The 17,639-nt window shown below is 56.9% G+C and overlaps 8 protein-coding genes across 8 annotated transcripts; all 8 read right to left on the bottom strand.

Annotated features, from left to right (window-relative positions):
• Positions 1–231: 231 nt before the first annotated feature.
• Positions 232–1,575, bottom strand: DQ04_02051070 (putative protein kinase, putative,serine/threonine-protein kinase; the record flags this gene model as incomplete). Its single annotated transcript, XM_009311454.1, has 1 exon — positions 232–1,575. One exon carries the CDS (start codon positions 1,573–1,575, stop codon positions 232–234), a length of 1,344 nt encoding a protein of 447 aa, XP_009309729.1.
• A 298-nt stretch (positions 1,576–1,873) lies between these two features.
• DQ04_02051060 (citrate lyase subunit beta) lies at positions 1,874–3,049 on the bottom strand (the record flags this gene model as incomplete). The annotated part of the gene is made up of 1 exon (XM_009311453.1): positions 1,874–3,049. One exon carries the CDS (start codon positions 3,047–3,049, stop codon positions 1,874–1,876), a length of 1,176 nt encoding a protein of 391 aa, XP_009309728.1.
• A 556-nt stretch (positions 3,050–3,605) lies between these two features.
• Positions 3,606–4,760, bottom strand: DQ04_02051050 (hypothetical protein; the record flags this gene model as incomplete). The annotated part of the gene is made up of 1 exon (XM_009311452.1): positions 3,606–4,760. One exon carries the CDS (start codon positions 4,758–4,760, stop codon positions 3,606–3,608), a length of 1,155 nt encoding a protein of 384 aa, XP_009309727.1.
• A 302-nt stretch (positions 4,761–5,062) lies between these two features.
• Positions 5,063–5,767, bottom strand: DQ04_02051040 (hypothetical protein; the record flags this gene model as incomplete). Its single annotated transcript, XM_009311451.1, has 1 exon — positions 5,063–5,767. One exon carries the CDS (start codon positions 5,765–5,767, stop codon positions 5,063–5,065), a length of 705 nt encoding a protein of 234 aa, XP_009309726.1.
• Positions 5,768–6,109: 342 nt separating this feature from the next.
• Positions 6,110–11,134, bottom strand: DQ04_02051030 (kinesin; the record flags this gene model as incomplete). The annotated part of the gene is made up of 1 exon (XM_009311450.1): positions 6,110–11,134. One exon carries the CDS (start codon positions 11,132–11,134, stop codon positions 6,110–6,112), a length of 5,025 nt encoding a protein of 1,674 aa, XP_009309725.1.
• Positions 11,135–11,580: 446 nt separating this feature from the next.
• DQ04_02051020 (mismatch repair protein MLH1) lies at positions 11,581–14,172 on the bottom strand (the record flags this gene model as incomplete). Its single annotated transcript, XM_009311449.1, has 1 exon — positions 11,581–14,172. One exon carries the CDS (start codon positions 14,170–14,172, stop codon positions 11,581–11,583), a length of 2,592 nt encoding a protein of 863 aa, XP_009309724.1.
• A 354-nt stretch (positions 14,173–14,526) lies between these two features.
• Positions 14,527–15,381, bottom strand: DQ04_02051010 (EF hand; the record flags this gene model as incomplete). The annotated part of the gene is made up of 1 exon (XM_009311448.1): positions 14,527–15,381. The coding sequence occupies one exon, from the start codon at positions 15,379–15,381 to the stop codon at positions 14,527–14,529; it is 855 nt and encodes a 284-aa protein (XP_009309723.1).
• Positions 15,382–15,584: 203 nt separating this feature from the next.
• Positions 15,585–16,919, bottom strand: DQ04_02051000 (putative histone deacetylase; the record flags this gene model as incomplete). The annotated part of the gene is made up of 1 exon (XM_009311447.1): positions 15,585–16,919. One exon carries the CDS (start codon positions 16,917–16,919, stop codon positions 15,585–15,587), a length of 1,335 nt encoding a protein of 444 aa, XP_009309722.1.
• Positions 16,920–17,639: the final 720 nt, after the last annotated feature.

The following is a 17,639-nucleotide window of genomic DNA, read 5'->3' as shown; positions in this document are numbered from 1 at the left end:
AAAAAAAAAAAAAACGTTGGGAGTCTCACATGCAGACGGCAGAAACAATTTTGCCTGTCCGAAGAGACCCCCACCCCCCACGCAGCGGACCATCGTCAACATCATTATCGCAGCCACCAAGGCCAACCTTTACTAACGCCCTCCACGATGACCACCACCACCATCACCACCACCACCACCACTACAACAACAACAACAACAACAGCAGCAGCCAGCCAGCCAGAAGTTGTGCTATTCCATCTCTCCAAGGATCCACGGGTGTTGCATGAGTTCCTCCACCGTGGGCCGTTGCCCGGGGTCTCTCACAAAGCATTTTCGCATGAAGTCTAAACACCCCGGTGTTGCCTCCGCCTCCGGGATCTCTGTTGGCCCATCCTTCGCCTGCGCGATCATCATAATTGCTGCTGGCGCGTTCACCTGGCTTGGCCACGGTGGCTTTCCTGTAAGCATCTCTGCCACGGTACAGCCGACAGACCACACGTCGGCCTTGTAGCTGTAGCCGCCGCCCTCGCCCGTGACGTCCACCACCTCCGGCGCCATCCAGTACGGCGTGCCAATGACAGTGCGGCTCTGCGCCACAGCGTCTGACAGCCGTCGCGCCGCACCAAAGTCCACCAGCTTGATCTGTGACTCCAGCTCGGGGTCACTCGAGATATCGACGAGGAGATTGTCGCCCTTGATGTCGCGGTGAATGATGCGCTGCGTGTGCAGGTACAGCAGACCAGCTAGCAGCTGCTGCGTCCAGCGCCGAACCACACCCGGTGGCAGCGGCTTAAATTTCTTAACTAATGAGGAGAGTGACCCACCGCCAATGTACTCCATGAACATGCAGATGGTGCTGTTCGACGCGTCGTAGAGCACGCCTTTGAAGGTGCACAGATTCTTGTGGTGCAGGCGCTGCATCATGTTGATCTCCCGTGAGAGGGAAACGAGTTCCTTGATGTTAAACACGCCTGTTTTCCCTCCTAACTCAACGCACTTCACTGCGTGGAAGGAGCCACTGTCAAGCAGGCCCAAGTAGACGGAGCCGTATGTGCCGCGGCCAATTAAGAGACCACGACGCCACGTGCTGAGCTCCCCCGCATTGCTTGTCTGCAGCATCTCGGGTGTGATGCCCTCTGGGCTCAGCGTGGCCCACGCACTGTACCTCTCTTCCTCCTCTGGTGTCGCACGGAGTGTACCGTCATCGTCAGTGCTGTCCTGCGTGCCCTCCTCCCTCCTTGTCATTGTGGCTTGCGGCTGCACAGGTGGCAACCGCAACGTCGTACTCGAAGCGAACGTATTGTTGCTGTTGGTGGTGTTATTGCCGCTGCTGCTGCTCTTGTAGTTGCTTTTGAGGGTATTGTGCATCTTATCATCGCCTGGCCGAAACGTTGTGGTTGCTCGGGACGCTCTGTCCGTCAAGAAAAGACGGTCGCTCTGAGCTGTCGCCCCCCGACTGCTGCCGCTGGCCTTCTTTTTAGTGCCGCACTTGGAGCAGAACTTCGCCGTCGGCTTGTTGAAGGACGAGCCGCAGTGTTGGCATACCATGCCGCTCACCGGCTGCTTGGCGGTGCCGGCAGCGCCCTCCGACATTCGCACACGGGACGCGGAAGGCAAGACACACACACACACACACACACCCCTACTCACTGCAGCAAACGAAGAGTGCGGGTATGCAGGAGAAAAAAGAATCGGCCACACACACACACACATAGAGAGACAGATATATATATATATATATATAGCAATAACGAAAGAGAGGAGATAGGGAGGGACAGAATGGTGTGCAGTTGGTGGTAGGCAATCCACCGGCACACACTGAAAGACAGACAGGCACACATACACATACAGCAATGCCTCATCATTACTCTTGATGTTGTTGCGTTTGTTGTCATTGCTTCCGCGACTCCTCTCCATTTTCGCTGCTCCGCTGCGCTTCTACATCGTTGTGTCGCTCGACAATACAAGCAGCGCGCCGCCACTGCGCCTTCACACACTTGCCAACACCAGCACCACTGTCATACATGTGGGCATGCTGCTGCTGCTGCTGCTGTCGCAGCATTTCCCTCGCCCACTCCACCTCCGCCGCGGTGGGGGTGAAGGCGTCGTGACACGCAGCGATCTGCGCCGGCCGCACCACCATATTGCCGTCAAAGCCGAGCGCACGGCAGCGGCGTAATTCGCGGCGAAACCCAACAGTGTCAGCGGCGTCGTGAAATGCGCCGTTCAGAACTGGCATGCCGTAGGCTCTGGCCGCGAGTATCACCTGAAGGCTGCAGTGCAGTAATGGGAGCGACTTAAGAAGTGCCTCCTGCAGTACACCGTCCGCGTCGCCCTCATCGGGTGGCACGGCGCCGCTCGCAAGTTGCAAGCCGTCCACGAGCTCTCCTATGCCCACCACCGCGTACTTGTAGCATCCCTGGCGGCAGACCTCCGCTGCCTGCAGGACGGAGAGGGGCGTGTCGAAGACGGCCCACAGGTGATGATTGGGATGCACGTATTCCGCAATGAGCTCAGACGTGTTTGCCGTCACTGCTGGTAGTGCAATGCCCTCCACATCGCTACCAAGAAGCCCTGCGAGCTCCATATCGAGAATTCCGTTGGCGGGGTCCTGCTCAAGTGAGTTGACACGCAGAATATAGCGTGTTCGTTCTTGCTGTGACTTCTCGTCACTTTCCTCCTCCCCTCTTTCTGTTGCGTTCTCCTTCCGAAGGAACTGGTAGACACAGTCCCGCACGTCACCGGTCTGTCTCCCCCCACAGTCCGTTAGGTCAAGCATCACAACGTCCGCTGCGGCTTGGTGGCGCCGCTGCTGTCTCTGCATTGTGTCGGCGATGCTGGCGGCGGGGACGACAAGAACACTGCGCGGGCACGCGTTGGGGTCTGCGCGGATGCGGGGCACGCCGGCAGTACCTGACACATTCTCCGCCGCTTCACCCCAGGCATCGGGGCCGCACAGCCTGTCATCCCTGCGGTCGCACCACACTGCGTAGTCGTCGTACAGATGCTGCAACCGTGCCCTGAGGCCACTGCCGGCGCCACACAGGCATGGGGCGAAGCGCCGCATTCCGGTCTACGCGATGACCGCTAATGTGCGTGTGTGTGTGTGGGTGGGTGGGCGTGTAGAGGAGAAGTGGGGGTGAGAAAGACGGAAGGAAATAACCAGCATGGGTGTGGGTAGATAATGAATGATATTGTTGACGGTGTGCGATGATTGATTTTGATTCCGCCCATAATCTTTCTTCTGCTGCCAAGCAAAACTGCAGCGACTCACACAACCGCCGCACATAAAGCGAGAGACAGAGAGAAAGAAAAAGACGTATGCGAAATCCGGGTGCCCAACAGGGATATGCCCCGGTACCAGTTTTCTTCTCGTTGCCAACAACCGAAAAAAAAGCCTATTAGTGCGTCCGGCGCAAGACTACAATATGGAAAATATGTTTTTTTTTTGTTAAGGCACCTTGATGTGACGCCTCAATCCGCCAAACATGGCCGCGGGCACGAGCAAGGAGCCGCTCACCTTCCACCATAACTATCATCACGATAGCAACAGTGACAGCGGAGATAACTCACGCCAACATAGGAACAGAAAGAGGCAACAAAAAAAGAGAACTCGCCATGTGTCACCGTGGCGGTATCTCTGAGCCCTCGAGTGCCATTACGGCACAACGGTGCTGGTGGCGATGTAGCAGGGCAGTGACGCTGGCTTCCGCATTACTGGTGACACCGGCAGCGTCAAGGCGACGGTGCCCACCTTCAGAGCACAGGGGGGCTCCATTCACACCCTTGTAGCGCAGGAGGCTCACGTGCTGTGGCACGGGGGCGTGTTTCCCCTCTGTTTCTTCCATCGCCCCAACGCGCCGGGGTTGTGGCAGCGGTGCAACACTGCTCTTCACGCAGTCTCGCAAATGGAAGGTCGAGATGGCGTTGAGCGAGTTGTCCGGTGCACAGTATCGTGTTGCAGGGATTATGGCGGTTGCGTCATTCTTGTTACTCTTGTCGATGTCGATATTGTTGCTACTGTTGCGTTGGTTTTTTTTACTGGGTGCCTCCCGCTCCGTAGGTGCTGCGTCCCTCGCCACATCACATTCAATTTCGCGGCGGCTGTGAGTCAGCGGCATTGGTGGGGACAGCGTCTTTACTGCCCGGCGATGCAGCAGTGGCACTGTGTCCGCTTCAAGCATCACGCCATTCACCTCGCGGTTCTCGCTTGGCAGCCGCCACGATGCGGCGACCGCAGGTGCGTACGTTCGCTGTGCCACCCAGCGAACTAGAGGCTCCGGCGGCCGCAGGAACGACGACGACGACGACGCCGCAATGACAGCCCCGGCTGCCGGTCTGCCGGCCATCACCTCGCTGCGTCGCCTCATCGGCCACCCCTGCAGGAGACGTTCAGCGAGCGTTACAGGCCTGGTCCCACTGTGCCGGTCCTCACCAGCGCCAGTAGCCTCCAGTGGAGGAACGCGAAGCGATGAGAGGTCCAACGACAGTCGTCCCTCCGCTATTATGGGCTCCTGTGCAGCGCCACATTCTTCCGTGGAAGGCGCCCGGTTGATTCCGCTGGGTTGTTCGCAGGCCAGTGTAATATTTCTTCCACTGTCACTGCCGCTCCTGGTACTGCTGCTCTTGTCGTTACAACTTTTGAAGTTGCTGTTATTGGCGTTGAGGGAGCACCAGCTGCTGGCTGCAGTGCTATTTGAGTCATTGTCTATAGTCTCCACCACGTTGTCATGAGTATCGATTCTCGCCACACCAGCAGCAAGCTCAGAGCGAAGCATGCACGTGTGCATATACTTATGTATGACGTCGACGACAACTGTGTAGCGGCATACACCACAGGGATCGACTATACCCAAGAGAGAGTGGTGAGAAAGAATATGATGGGGTGCGAGTTCCCCTTCCCAGAAGCCTCAGATACCTCCACGCGGATTGCAATATAAGATTCAACAGGAAGGGACACAAACCCACATAAATACTTACACGAAGGCACTCACTCATCCGCACCATCGCTAAAAACACTGGCATTGCTTATATTCGATAGAAAATTGGTATTTAACCTATTCGTCATCATCATCGTCTTCTAGTATACGCCCTGTACCATTTTGTCAAACCAGTGCACCTGATCCTCCTCAATATCGTCGCCGACGATAGACCGAACAGCTGCCTTCCACTCGCCCAATTCGTGGGCATGTGTGACGGAAAAAATGAACGTTCTTTGTTTCTTGTTGCTGCTACTGTTGTTGCCTCCTTCTGTTTGCTTGTCGTGCTCGACCCGGATACCAAAATTTGAGGGAAGCTTGGCCTCGTTACCAGGATCCACGAGCTTGGCATTCGTGAGATCAATCACACCTTGGGGCCTTCCCTCTTTCATGCTCTCCTGTGAGTCAAAGTAATACAACTTGCAATTCTTCAGTACACAATAGCGTTTCTGGTTGCTGTAGGGCCAACTAGGCTGCTGCTTAAGTAAGAATCCCTCCTTGTACACCTTGGCGGGATTTGCCCTAGCCTTGGAGTCAGCAGGAGACTGCAGCTGCACTTGCGGGTCCAGAGAAGCTTTGCCATTCGACGCTGCGCCTACCTGAATCTTCGTCAGAGGGCTGCCGCCGCCACTGTTTGGCGACGTCAACCGCAGTGGGGCGACAACTGGAGCAGCGGTTGGCCGCGGTGGCGGCGACCTCATGGCCGCAAGCACTGCAGGGGGCGGCAGGTCGTCGTCGGAGTCGGAGTCGTCAAGGTTGATAGTTGGCTTTGGTGGTGGGAGATCGAGATCGTCGTCGGAGTCCATTCTTCCTCTTCCTTTGTCCCCTTTCCCACCTCCCCCCCTTACTGTTGCTGCTGACTGGGCTTGCTTGTCTGGTGCATCAACAGATCAGGGTTGAAAAGGCACATGTGGTATAGTAGTTGGACAACCGGCAAGACACACTCGCACCAGCGCGCCAAGTAACATCACCAACAGCAGCCAAAGCACCACCAAGAAGCGTGTGCATCGCAGGAAAAGAAAAAAAATCTTGAGAGATTACGAGAATTCGTACAGCCCCAGACATATTATTTGGAGCGACGAGCCTCGAGCAACACAAATCCACACACATGGAATTTTATAGAAGGAGAGAACAATTACTCTGACGACCTATTCCATACTGGAGAGAAAGCATGGTAGCTCTTCAAACACAGTAGATGAATGAGTGTTGGACTCTCTTGCAGAGGCAACGGCGTCTGAGAGGACGCCATCCTCAGAATCATCCAAGCTGTCATCGTTATCGAGAATGTACGCGTTTGAAGGACTTTGCTGCTGCTGATGTGCGTATGTCTCCCGAAGCGACTTCCACCGGTGGGCCCACTGCCATACCGTCCACGGAACGGCGGCGCCGCAAAGCTCACGACAGAGACCCGGCGTGGCGCGAACGGGGACCCGCGAGCAGGATGCACAATTACCACGTAGCTGCTGTAGGTCAACCAGTTCACGGGCCTCCTTCAGCACGTCCTTAATGTGAGAGCCACGCATGAACTCACCCTCTGAATAGCTGTACAGCAGCTCCGCCTTGATGTCCTCTGCGTCAAAGATCTGCTGCCGTACCTTTGCCCTCGTTTTCTTCCGGAATGCATGCAGCTGCTGCAGGCGTGACAGAATCAAATCGATTTCATTTTCTTCCGCTGTTGCTCCCTCCTCCGTGCTGCCGTTGCTCGGTAGCGTAAGTGCCCCGAGTCGGTTGAGTATCGCGCAGACAGCCTCAAGCGGATTGCTGGCGCGGGCACGTGGGGACCGAACAATAGCAGTAGTGGTATTATTAGCAGCAGCACTGTTCCCCAATGCGCCGGTGTTCCTCTCCTTGGGGAAGTAGAAGCGCACCTGCATAGAGGTGGTGTAGCCTAGCGGCGGCATACCAGGACCACGTACAAGTGTCGGCCCACCTGCACCTACCCCGCTGCGCAGTGGGGCGCCGTAGCCATTGAGCAGTATGTGCGGTACGTGCTGGTATGTAACGATATTTATACCGCTCTCCATGGTGGCTTCTTCACCATAGCTAGAGGACGGTTGATGCGTGGAGGAGGAGGAGGTGAACGAGAGCGGCAGCGCCGGCACCGTGAGACCGGAGAGGGCCGCCACGACACACTCGACGGCTTCAGTACGTGTTGATGTCGCGACGAGGCTTTCCGGGAAGTGGAACACAATGGTACCGCTACCCTCCTCGCAGTCGGCCATGCAAGCAGCAGGGAGCAGCAGCTCACCACCACAGTCTAGGCGCTTTGTGAGGACGATGTTGCGAGCTGCCGCATTTTCGCCACCATTGAGCATGCACCCAGCGCCCACTTCGACGAGGCGCGGTGTGGGGAGCCGCATGTGTCCACGCGACTTTGTGCCTCCATCCTCTTGCTGCTGTTGTTGCGCAGCAGGGGGAACGCCCAGGAGCTCCAGCGCAAACAACGGGACCGTAGCTGTTGGCGCTGCGCCTTCGCCATTCGACGCTGGCGCGCTTGCCATACTCTCCGCCTCGATGACGTGGAGAAGTATGCGCAGCTGCGGCTCCCCCAGCGGGATAGAAATGATTCGCCGCTCCCGCACCTTGTCGCTGTTCCCATGCGTGCGCTGTGAGAACTCGAGGCAGGAGGATGAGGCGTCCTTGGGTGGGTGAACAAGGCGCAGGCAACCCCACTGCGTCCTGTGGTTCGCATCCCTCATCGCACTTGCGAGCGGGGCATTCCGCGAGCGGAGCTCATCAACGTTGATGCCGCCTGCCAAACACACCGCCTCGCAGTGAATTCCTTCGTTCAGTAGTTTTTTCACACTCATCTCCTGCAGCCGCGCCTCATCATTGTAGGAGCCGATGAGTGTATGTACACTCTTGACCTCATCGCTATTTGACAGGGTGAGTGGGATGGCGGCAACAGTGGCACTGTTTTCACCATCTCCTCCACCACGCACGTCCAAACTGCCTGACATTTGGCTCCACTCCGCCTTGAGCATCTCCAGAAGCCGGTCAACGTTCATCGGTCCTGCGGGTGTGAGATGCACGGCCGTCTTGGCCGTGTCAGGCGCCAGGCCGGTAGCCTCGAGCGCCCACCGCAGCGACCCTGGCTGCAGCACGATGCTGTCTAGCATCTCCATCTCAATGCGGTGCGCCAGCAGCAGCTCCTGCCGCATGACGCGGGCCCATAGCCCCTCCCACACCTCGTCACTCAAGACAAAGCACGTAGACTCCTTCCGCAGGAGTGACATCTCCTTTGAAAGAAGAAGCTGCTGCTGGTAGATAGCGCCCATTTCTTCATCAACGTTGCCATCGACGGGCTGCCGGGTCACGGTCCCGTCTGCATTGGTGTGCTTTTCTAGATCTCGTAGCTGCTCGTCTAGACAAAGCTCCAAGTCATCCTGTAACGCCAGGCGTTGCCGTATGGCGCGAATGCCTTCAGACAGCAATAGCTTCTCTTTTGCGTGGTTGGTGATTTCAGCGGAGATGTCCTTCAAACGCTGCTTGATCGCCATGGCGTGGGCGTCCCGCAGCACCGGCTGACTATTCTCCTCCGCAAGCTGAGCGTTGTAGCAGCGCAGTTGCTCAATGACGAGCTTCAAGCTCTCCACTTCATTCTCCTTCTGGCGTCTGTATTCTTCAACATGGCGATCCCGTTCACGCCCAAGCTCCGCGGCCGCCTCCTGCAGCTCCTCGTCCTCCAGCATCCGGTAGCGGAACATGTGCCGCCCCAGCATCACTCCAATGGCGTATTCGCGCATTTTGACGTGCGCAAAGTTGCGCCGCGACGTCAACACGTCGAAGGAGTCTGTTGTCGCACCTGTTCCTCCTCCTCCTCCTTCTGCTGCTGCTGCTGCTGCTGCTTCTGCTGCTTCTGCTGCTCCTCCTCCGTGCAACAGCAAGCTGCTCGGGGTAAGGCTATTATCGCCTCTGTCAAGGTACGCGAGCCTCACCTCGGCGCAGAGCTGCGCATACTCTAGTTCCGACCGACGATACGCCTCGGAACGCTCCTCGGCCTGCGGATCGTTGAGGTCCTCAAACACGGCAACGAGCTCATCGGTCACGTTGAGGAAGCTATGCGTCTGCACGCTGGTATGGCGCACCTGCTCTGCGAACTTAAGACAGTTGATTGTCTCCTCTGCGGAGCACGGCGTCACGTGGACAAGGGTCAATACGCGTCCCCACTCCAAACACGGTCGCAGCAGTCGTGTGAGCTTCGAGTCGCGGTACGGCACGTGACTAGAGCGCTGGTATAACGCTAAGAGCACCGAGGACAAGGCAGAGAGCGACTTGTTGATATACTGCGCCTCACGTAGCGCGGCGCCCTCCACTTTGGTGTCCTTCACCCGCTCCGACCCAGCCAGGTCGACCATGGCAACGTATGAGTACACACTCTTCGGTGGGGCCTCATTTCCCACTCTTCGGGAGCCCGTCAGATCAAAGCGCAGCTGCAGAATAAACACCGCGTGGGAGCGGGAGCTTGTGTCATTCCGCTGGTGCCCCTTCGTGACGCGGTTACGTGACGCCAGGGAGTAGCAGCGGCGAAGATCGTCAACAGACGACACTGGCATACCGCCACCGCGAAACGGGGTGTTGCTACTCGTCCTCGCCGTGTTGCTGCCACCACCACAACCGCTGCCGCTTCCACCACGTGGTGTGGACGGTGTCGGTTTGTTCATCTTCTCGCAGAACGCATCGAGGCCGCCAATGTCGCCGACATTTGGGATAGGCCGCTTAGAGGGGTCCAGAAGGTCGCGGAACTCATCCATGTACAACTCAACGCCGTAGAATGTGATTTCCCGCAGTGTCAACGTCACGTTATGGCGTCGCTGCTCCGGGGCCTTGTCCTTAACGCCACCACTGCGATTGCCGGACGGCGTCTTCATCGCTGCCTCCTCCCGATCCAATGTGATCGGCTCCCCGCATCGCTCCAAGAGGACAAATACAAAACGTGGCAGCAGCCCCATCGTCTCGGTCCCTCCACCTGTTATTGCCATCTTCTCTGCCGCTGACTGAGATGACAGGCGGCCACTGCCACTCAAACCGGATTTCCCTTCACATCCAAGAGATGTGCCACTGTCCAATAAGCCAGACCACTCGATTTCATAAGGAGAGGTAACTGACGACAGCGAGCTTCCCGTCGCATCCGTCGTGCGCTCTGGAGTGTGTGTCTTGCGACGCTGCTGGTGCTTTTCTTTCTGCCCTTTCACCCAGGTTGCTGTTGCTGCTGCCGTGTTGCCACCGCCTGAAGTGCCTGTTGTGGTGCTACTCCAAAAGCTCTTCGGCGAGCATTCGCCTCTAACAACGGGTTTACTCCCGCTTTTGCTTCTTGGTGGCTGCTGCTTGTCGAGGACTGGCGTACTGCCTTGTGCACCCCTGCTAGTTCGCTTCGCGCCAGGCTGGCTACGCGTAGAGCCCATCATGCTGTACGTCTTGCCGCTCCCTGTAGGTCCGTAACAGATAATGGCGACGCTCTGTGCGAGCAGGGCCATGTCGACGAAGTCCAAAATACTCTCCTCAAACACCTCCTCTTGTGTTACATCCTCACCGTGTATGAAATCGAAGGTAAAGTGCTCCTCTCGCCCTCCGCCATCGCACCTCCTGGGAGACACCGTGTCGGCCAGACTTATCCCCGCGGCCGGCTTCCCCCCGCTTTGCGCGAGAACGGCGGAGGCACCGCGACTGCGTGGAATGCTCCTGTAGCGCTCACGCGGCGTTTCTTTCGCCGGTGGGGGGCACAGCGGCGACGGCGTCCCAAGGTCCTTTGGCGTGCAGCTCAACGCCCGCCCCCTCCTGCCGCCACCGCGCACAGGGGAAGTGGAGTGGCATCTCGGCGATAACGGCGCGGTGGCGGTGTCTGCTCGCGTGCGTGCCGGTGAGACAGTGTGGTGCCGCTCCGGCGCCGTCTTGTTGGAGCGCACAACAATGTTCTGGTGGTCGAGACACCACACGCGGCGCTGCTCTTTTGTCTCACCAAGGTGGGTGAGTGTGGGTCTCGCACGGATATGGACAACGGGTAGGGCGGCACGGTGGTGCTGTGGTAGGCGCGGCCGTGAGGCCGTCGTCAACGGTGTGCCGGTGCGCTCACCGGTTGTTGCTGTGACCATGCTTGTTGACTCCTCTGTGGAGAGTACGACCCAGGTGTCGCTTGCAGACCTCGCCTCTAGATGAGAACGGCTGCGCACCATCACCGCCAGCGCCACTGCAAAGGCTCTTCAACTCCTCTTCCACTTCTTTCCTTCCTGCACCTTCCAGCTGCACCGCAACAACAACAGAGAGTTGTCGAGTGAGAAACGAGGCAGTGGGGCAGAGAAAGGGGGAAAAAGAAAACAGCATGAACCAAGGAAGCCCCAAAAGACACTCAGAGAAGCAGAAACCCGTAAAATGTCAGGAACCCAGTGGCGTAGTAGTAGCAGCCACGGCTCTGGATAGATAGACTCCCACTGGCGCAGATACCGTGCCCCTCTGTTGCGCATGTGACGAGGGAGAGCCTCCCCTCCTCCCACTCACCCCCCCCCCTGAAAAAAAAAGAGAAAGAGATAAAAAGGAAATGGAACGAAGGACACATCAGAGCGACGGTGCAGGGACGTGCGACGCCGGGTAGGGCACACGACTACCTCAACCCCACCGACCCTCAGCAGCGTTCGAACACCTTGTAGAGTTCCTCCACCGACACCACTGTCTGCACTGTACCGTCGATCAACGCATCTGCCGGCGGGGCGAAGAACTTCATGCTGGTCGCGCACGGCACGAGACCGAAGCGAATCGCGTCGACTAGCGAAGGCACACCGTCCCGCGCCACCTCCCCCGCATCATCGGCTGGCACTGGCGCACTGCACCACGCATCGTGCAGACGCAGGCTGTAGAGAGTGTCTGCGATGTGCCGCGCAATGGCGGTGAAACAGGCGGCCTCATCGCCGCCATCGTACGGCACCTCTGCAGCCAGACGCCACACAAAAAGAGGTACAACGCGCGGCGGAGGCGGCCACGACGCGTTCAGCCCGAATGGCAACGCCACAAGGTGCCCGTCATCCGTAATTTCAATGGCGAAGTACTCCTGCAGCATGCAACGCCAGTGCCGCAGGCGCCGTTCCATCCGAGTGACAATCCGCTGCGTGTCCTCGCACGGGGCAGTACCAGACGGCAACTGCACGTCCTGCTGTAATGCAAAGCGCAGCAGGTCTGACACCTTTACGGGATCTTGCAGCACTAGCTGTGGCGGCGCCGGCACCGACGCTGCCGCCCACCGCAGAAAGATGCGCTGGTACACCACAAGCCTCACAAGGCGAAGTGTGTCGATGGCGTAGAGCGTCGTCCCGGACTGCGCAAGGAAAAAGCGTCCATTCACCACGCCCACATATGCAAGTTTTTCAAAAAGCGACTGGGCAGTAGGGGAAGTCGCCTGGCGGATAAACGCCACGATAGTCGCCACACTCGTAAGAAGAAGATCCTCACAGTTGTCGGGAGTAACCTTCAAGATTCCATCAGTCACGAGATCCGTTTCCACAACTGCAGTTTCTTTTCCCGTTCCTCTTTCTGGCGCTGTTGTTGTTGGCTCACCACTTCCATCCGCTGAGCCAACCGCTTCGTGTATTTCCCTCCTGTGGCGTTTGAAGTGTTGCATTACGTAACCACCGTCCTCTTCCTCTTCATCTTCATCATCTTCCTCCTTCGTTGCATCATCCGCGCTGTTCGCACCACCACCACCACCACCCAGCCTCATGATAGAGGCAACAAGTGAAGCTGTTGTTGGGGGAGCGTCCGTCTCCACGGCTGTCGTTGCCGCAACCGTCATCACCCGCGCACCTTGTTCTTCCCGGGACTCCACAACTTCTGTCTTGACGAGGGCCACTGCCTCCGAGGCTCCGGAATGTTTACGCTCACCATCCTTGTCGCCGCCGTCATTGTCGTCCAAGAGCACCGTATTCCCCTCCGCCCCCGGGAGTACCGATGCACGCCGCATATACGCGTCGAGTGCGCCACGCTGCGGCTCTACTCGCACAAGCGTGCAAGGCGCTGCCGTCACACCACCTGCAGCGGGCAGTGACGATGAAAGTTGTTGCAACTGGGCCCCTCTGTCACCAAGCGCCGCTGCCTTGGCAAGAATCGGCCGTGTATTTATTTGCCGGCGTGCTGCAGAGTCCATCAGTGCAGCACGAACTGCCTCCGACAGCCGTGCGACGATTATCTCCTCGTCGAGCAAGCAGACTTCGTGCTTCGTGGGGTGAATGTTCACATCCACACGATCGGGGGGCACCGTGATAAAAAGCACAGTGAATGGATGGTTTCCACCCGTCAGCACACCGCTGTACACCGTGTCCAACGCTCGCCTCACCACAGCGCTCTCTACCAACCGGCTGTTGACGAACAGACAGAGGTACGACTTGCGGTTGGGGAGGGCCAGGCCACTCGTGTAGCCAGTAATGTGAAAGCAGTCTGCTCCTGCGTCACCCGTTGTTGCCAGCACGTCTGCAGGTGAGCAAGTATCTGCACGAGAGCCCACACATCGCAACTCGTGCAGGTGTGACGCGATCACCGCGCCGTGGAAGAGGCGAATGTTTGCGAGTGTTGTGGATTCCTTGGGAAATACCACCTCCGCCTTTCCACCGTTGCTGATGCTTCCTTCTTCACGGCGACACGAGAATGCAACATGTGGGAACGCCAAGGCGTATCGCGACACGATTGCAACAATGCGACTGTACTCCTCCGAGGGGCGGCTCAGTGCGCGTCGACGCACAACAGCGTTGTAGAACATCTTCTCCACGCGTATACAGGTGCCGGGGTTGCCAGCACACGGCTTCGGTTCCCCTTGCATAGCCCCATCCATGAAGTGGCAACGCCACGCCAGTGTGCCTGCGGATGTCTCGTCGGGTACAGCGCGACGCATTGTTGTAACGGTCACTCTTGACACATATGAGATGGAGCTCAGCGCCTCACCGCGGAAGCCAAAGGAACTGATTCGGCTCAAGTCCTCGAACGCACGCAGCTTGCTGGTGGCGTAGCGCTCGCATAGAAGCGGTAGATCATCATAGCAGATGCCATGGCCATCGTCGGCCACCTGCAGCAACTGCAACCCGCCATCCTGCGCGAGCACCTGAATCGAGGTACTCCCCGCGTCCAGTGCGTTTTCCAGCAGCTCCTTCAGCGCCGCGCTCGGCCGCTGCACAACTTCTCCGGCGGCAATGCGGTTGATGACGCTTTCGGAAAGGCGCTCAATACGCCTCATTGAAGCCCTTTCTCACATTAAATGGTGATGCGGACAGAGATGGGTAAAAGAAAACAAAAAGAATGGACAAAAGAATACAGAGAAACAAAGAACAGAACCCATCACACCATAGTCGCACTGTTCCGGCCGGCCAAACATGAGATAAAACACATTTATCTGCCATTAAAACAATCTAGATATAAAAAAAAGTCCAAAACTACAAAAAACAACAGCAAGGAGGTAGGCGTCCAGTCTCACCATGCTTATGCAAGACTACACACAATATTCTTTTATCCGGCTCTCACCGCCGCACACGAGAGATCCATGTCTTTTTCTTTTCTCTGATCGGATCAGCTTCAGAAACTTCTGGCCCTCCTACTGACCCCCGCCCCTCATGCGCAGACGGTATGCCAAGAATTCATGGAGGTCAACGGCCCCGCTGCGATCCATGTCAATGCTATAAAAAAGCCGTTGCCCTTCCGCGAAATCCCTTACGTCACCTGTGCTCACAACAAGCCGTGCGAATTCATCCATGCTTAGCAGGCCATTCTGATCCGTGTCGTACATGCGAAACTGCATCATGATAGTGTTGTATTCGGACTGAGAAAGCCCATAAAGAGCCTTGGGGTCTGGGCGGTTGTGGCGCAGCCACGTCAGAAACTCATTGAGAGACATCGTCCCGCTGCCATCCGCATCCATGTCACGGAACATGCGATCAATATCCTTATCAGTCCGAGCAAAGTTAAGCCACCGCGCGAGCCGTCCAACCTCTCTGCGGTCTAACCCACCGCTTTCGTTGTCGTCAAAAAAGGTAAACAGCGCCATAATCTCGTCATACTCGTTCTGCGACAGACCAAAGGCACGCCACGGCGTCTCACCCGTCGGCACCATCACTGGATGCTTTGGGCCGTGCGCAGCGCCCAAGGTCGCCGAAGACACTCCCGCGGCCCCACGGCACGTGTGCGAGTCACCCTGCTCGCGTGTGCCGGTCCAGCCACACGAGGCACACTTTACTGGTATTGCCAGTGCCATGTTCACGAGGGTGCGGTTCGGCTTTTTGGTATTCGTCGGACGCTGACGGCACATCGGGCAGCTGTCCAAATCATCTACGCACTCTTTACAGAAGATGTGCCCACACGGCACCAACTCAATCGGATTCTTCCAAGAGTCTAAGCAGAGGGCGCACCGCATCTCCTCGCTGCAATCCGTGGCCAGGATTATCGGAGGCATAAGAAGCTAACCAACAAGGAGCTCTTCCCTGGAAGAATTATCGCCTATTTAACCGACAAGTGAAGACTGCAGTGAAACAAAGAAGACAATATGTATTACGTCATCCTGTAGAAACCTCACTTCTCTATACGGATTTCCTCACCTCTTTCACCCCGTATATTAGTTTCACACACGGGGAGGGAGTTTATGTATGTGTGCATCCATCACTCCCTTTTCCTCCGTTTTCTGCTCCCTGAGACGGCACCACTATCTTCACTCGACGCGTCTGCCGCCTCAGTTACAACACGGAGGAACGACTCCCTCACGACGCGCGCGTACTTCATCTGTGATCTGATGCTTGCACAGAGCTTGCGCCAGTCCGCCCACGCACTACGAAGCGGCAGCGGCCTGTCGACCTCCGGATCGACAAAAACGTGCAATTTTGGCCGGTGGGGGGCAAACTCCTTGCGGTACTCCTCGTAGTATGGGTCTTGGCGGGGGATGTAGTGAGGTAGCGGCCGCCCCAGTGCCGTTGCGGTGTTGATCGCCCAGCAGCGGGCGGTATTGAAGACGTGATACCCGCCGCCACCGAGGAGAACAGCTGGCAGCCCGAGTCGCAGCACATCGGCGACACACTGGGAGTGGGCGGCTGTTGTCACGTTGAGCCTCCCAATGAGATCGCCCACAATACAATCCGCTCCGCACTGCACAACGACTGCCTCAGGGTCAAAGCAACGTACCGCAGCTGTTACGACTGTACGGAAGTACAAGAGGTACATGGCATCGCCGGTGCGAACGGGGAGAGGGACATTGACGGCAAAACTATTTTCCGTCTCGGGGCAACCATAGTCGCCAGTTCCAGGAAAAAAGCCATTGCCAAATTGATGCAATGAGACAGTCATGACACGCGTGTTGCCGTAGAAGGCCGCCTCCACTCCGTCTCCGTGGTGAACGTCAAGGTCAAGGTAAAGGATACGCTGAAACCGACGCAGCAGACGTTGAATGCACAGTACAATGTCATTCACAAAGCAGAACCCACTCGCGTGTGCTTCGGCGCCGTGGTGCATACCGCCTGCCCAATTGATTGCTATGTCCGCCTCGCCGCGGCACAGTGCCTCACCACAGGCAATGGAGGCACCTGCCTGACTTGCCACCAGGTCCCACACCTCTGGAAAGAGTGGGCAATCTCCGTCACGCGACAGCACCGGCATTCCAAACTCCTTCTGGTACGACATAGCGACAGGATCGAGCGGGTTGCCGCAGATAAACGGCGCGGACCGCAGACATTCCACGTAGGCCGCGCGATGAAACCCACGAAGCTCCTGCTGTGTGGCCGGACGAGACTGAAACACCATCATGTGGGCGTCCAGCCCTAACGACCGCACGAGGGAGTGCAACACCCGTACACGGGACGGCTGCATCACGTGCCCCTCCGCGTACGCGATGGCAGTTGTGGATTCATCAACAAAATAGAAAACACGACGTGAAGAGGAAGGTGATGCCGTTGGGGGTGTAGAGTCAGGCGGGCGCTTCACCTCGTTCCCGTCACTGGCTGTCATTGGCGCGTCTCACCTCATGCGTTGACTGTACCTTGGTTGGCTGTCGCCAACGGAATGTGCCCAGCAGAGGCTGAGGCAGACGGAGCAGTGGGGGATGCTCTCCCTCAGCCGGTCAACTGGCACACGGACTACCCCGTTCGTCCACTACCAAAAGGAAGAAAGTAACGCAGGACCTACAACCAAGCAGAATGGCATGAAAACAAAGCATTTTAAAAAAAAAATAATTCAGTATAGTGTACAAACGGAACTCAGAAAAGTTTAAAAAAAAACACGACAAACACACACAATCTTACAAGGATAAGCACCAACAACGACGAAGAGCAAAAAGGGCTACAAAAGTCATCCCGACGCAGCCTCCAATAATCCAAAAACAATAATAAAAACGCAAAAGTACCCTCAACACCTTTGGTGGAATCTGATGAAATACACATTACAAGCAACAGAACATCCATACTTATTTCACTTTAAGACGCCCCCAAAACATTTCTTCCACAGTTTCCACACAACTTCAAACGCGGTTTGACTTTATCCGCCCCGCTCCGGAGGGTTTCTCTCTTTCCTCATATAAAAAAAACCTGCTTAGGCCTTCCTCACACGCAGACGATGCTCCAAGAATTCATGGAGACCAACGCCCCCGCTGCGATCCATGTCAATGCTATAAAAAAGCCGTTGCCCTTCCGCGAAATCCCTTACGTCACCTGTGCTCACAACAAGCCGTGC

Source organism: Trypanosoma grayi, assembly GCF_000691245.1.
Source record: "Trypanosoma grayi strain ANR4 Tgr_205_V1, whole genome shotgun sequence".
Lineage (NCBI taxonomy): Eukaryota > Euglenozoa > Kinetoplastea > Trypanosomatida > Trypanosomatidae > Trypanosoma > Trypanosoma grayi.
Note: the sequence above shows the minus strand (reverse complement) of the source record. Positions and strands in the feature narration are given on the sequence as shown.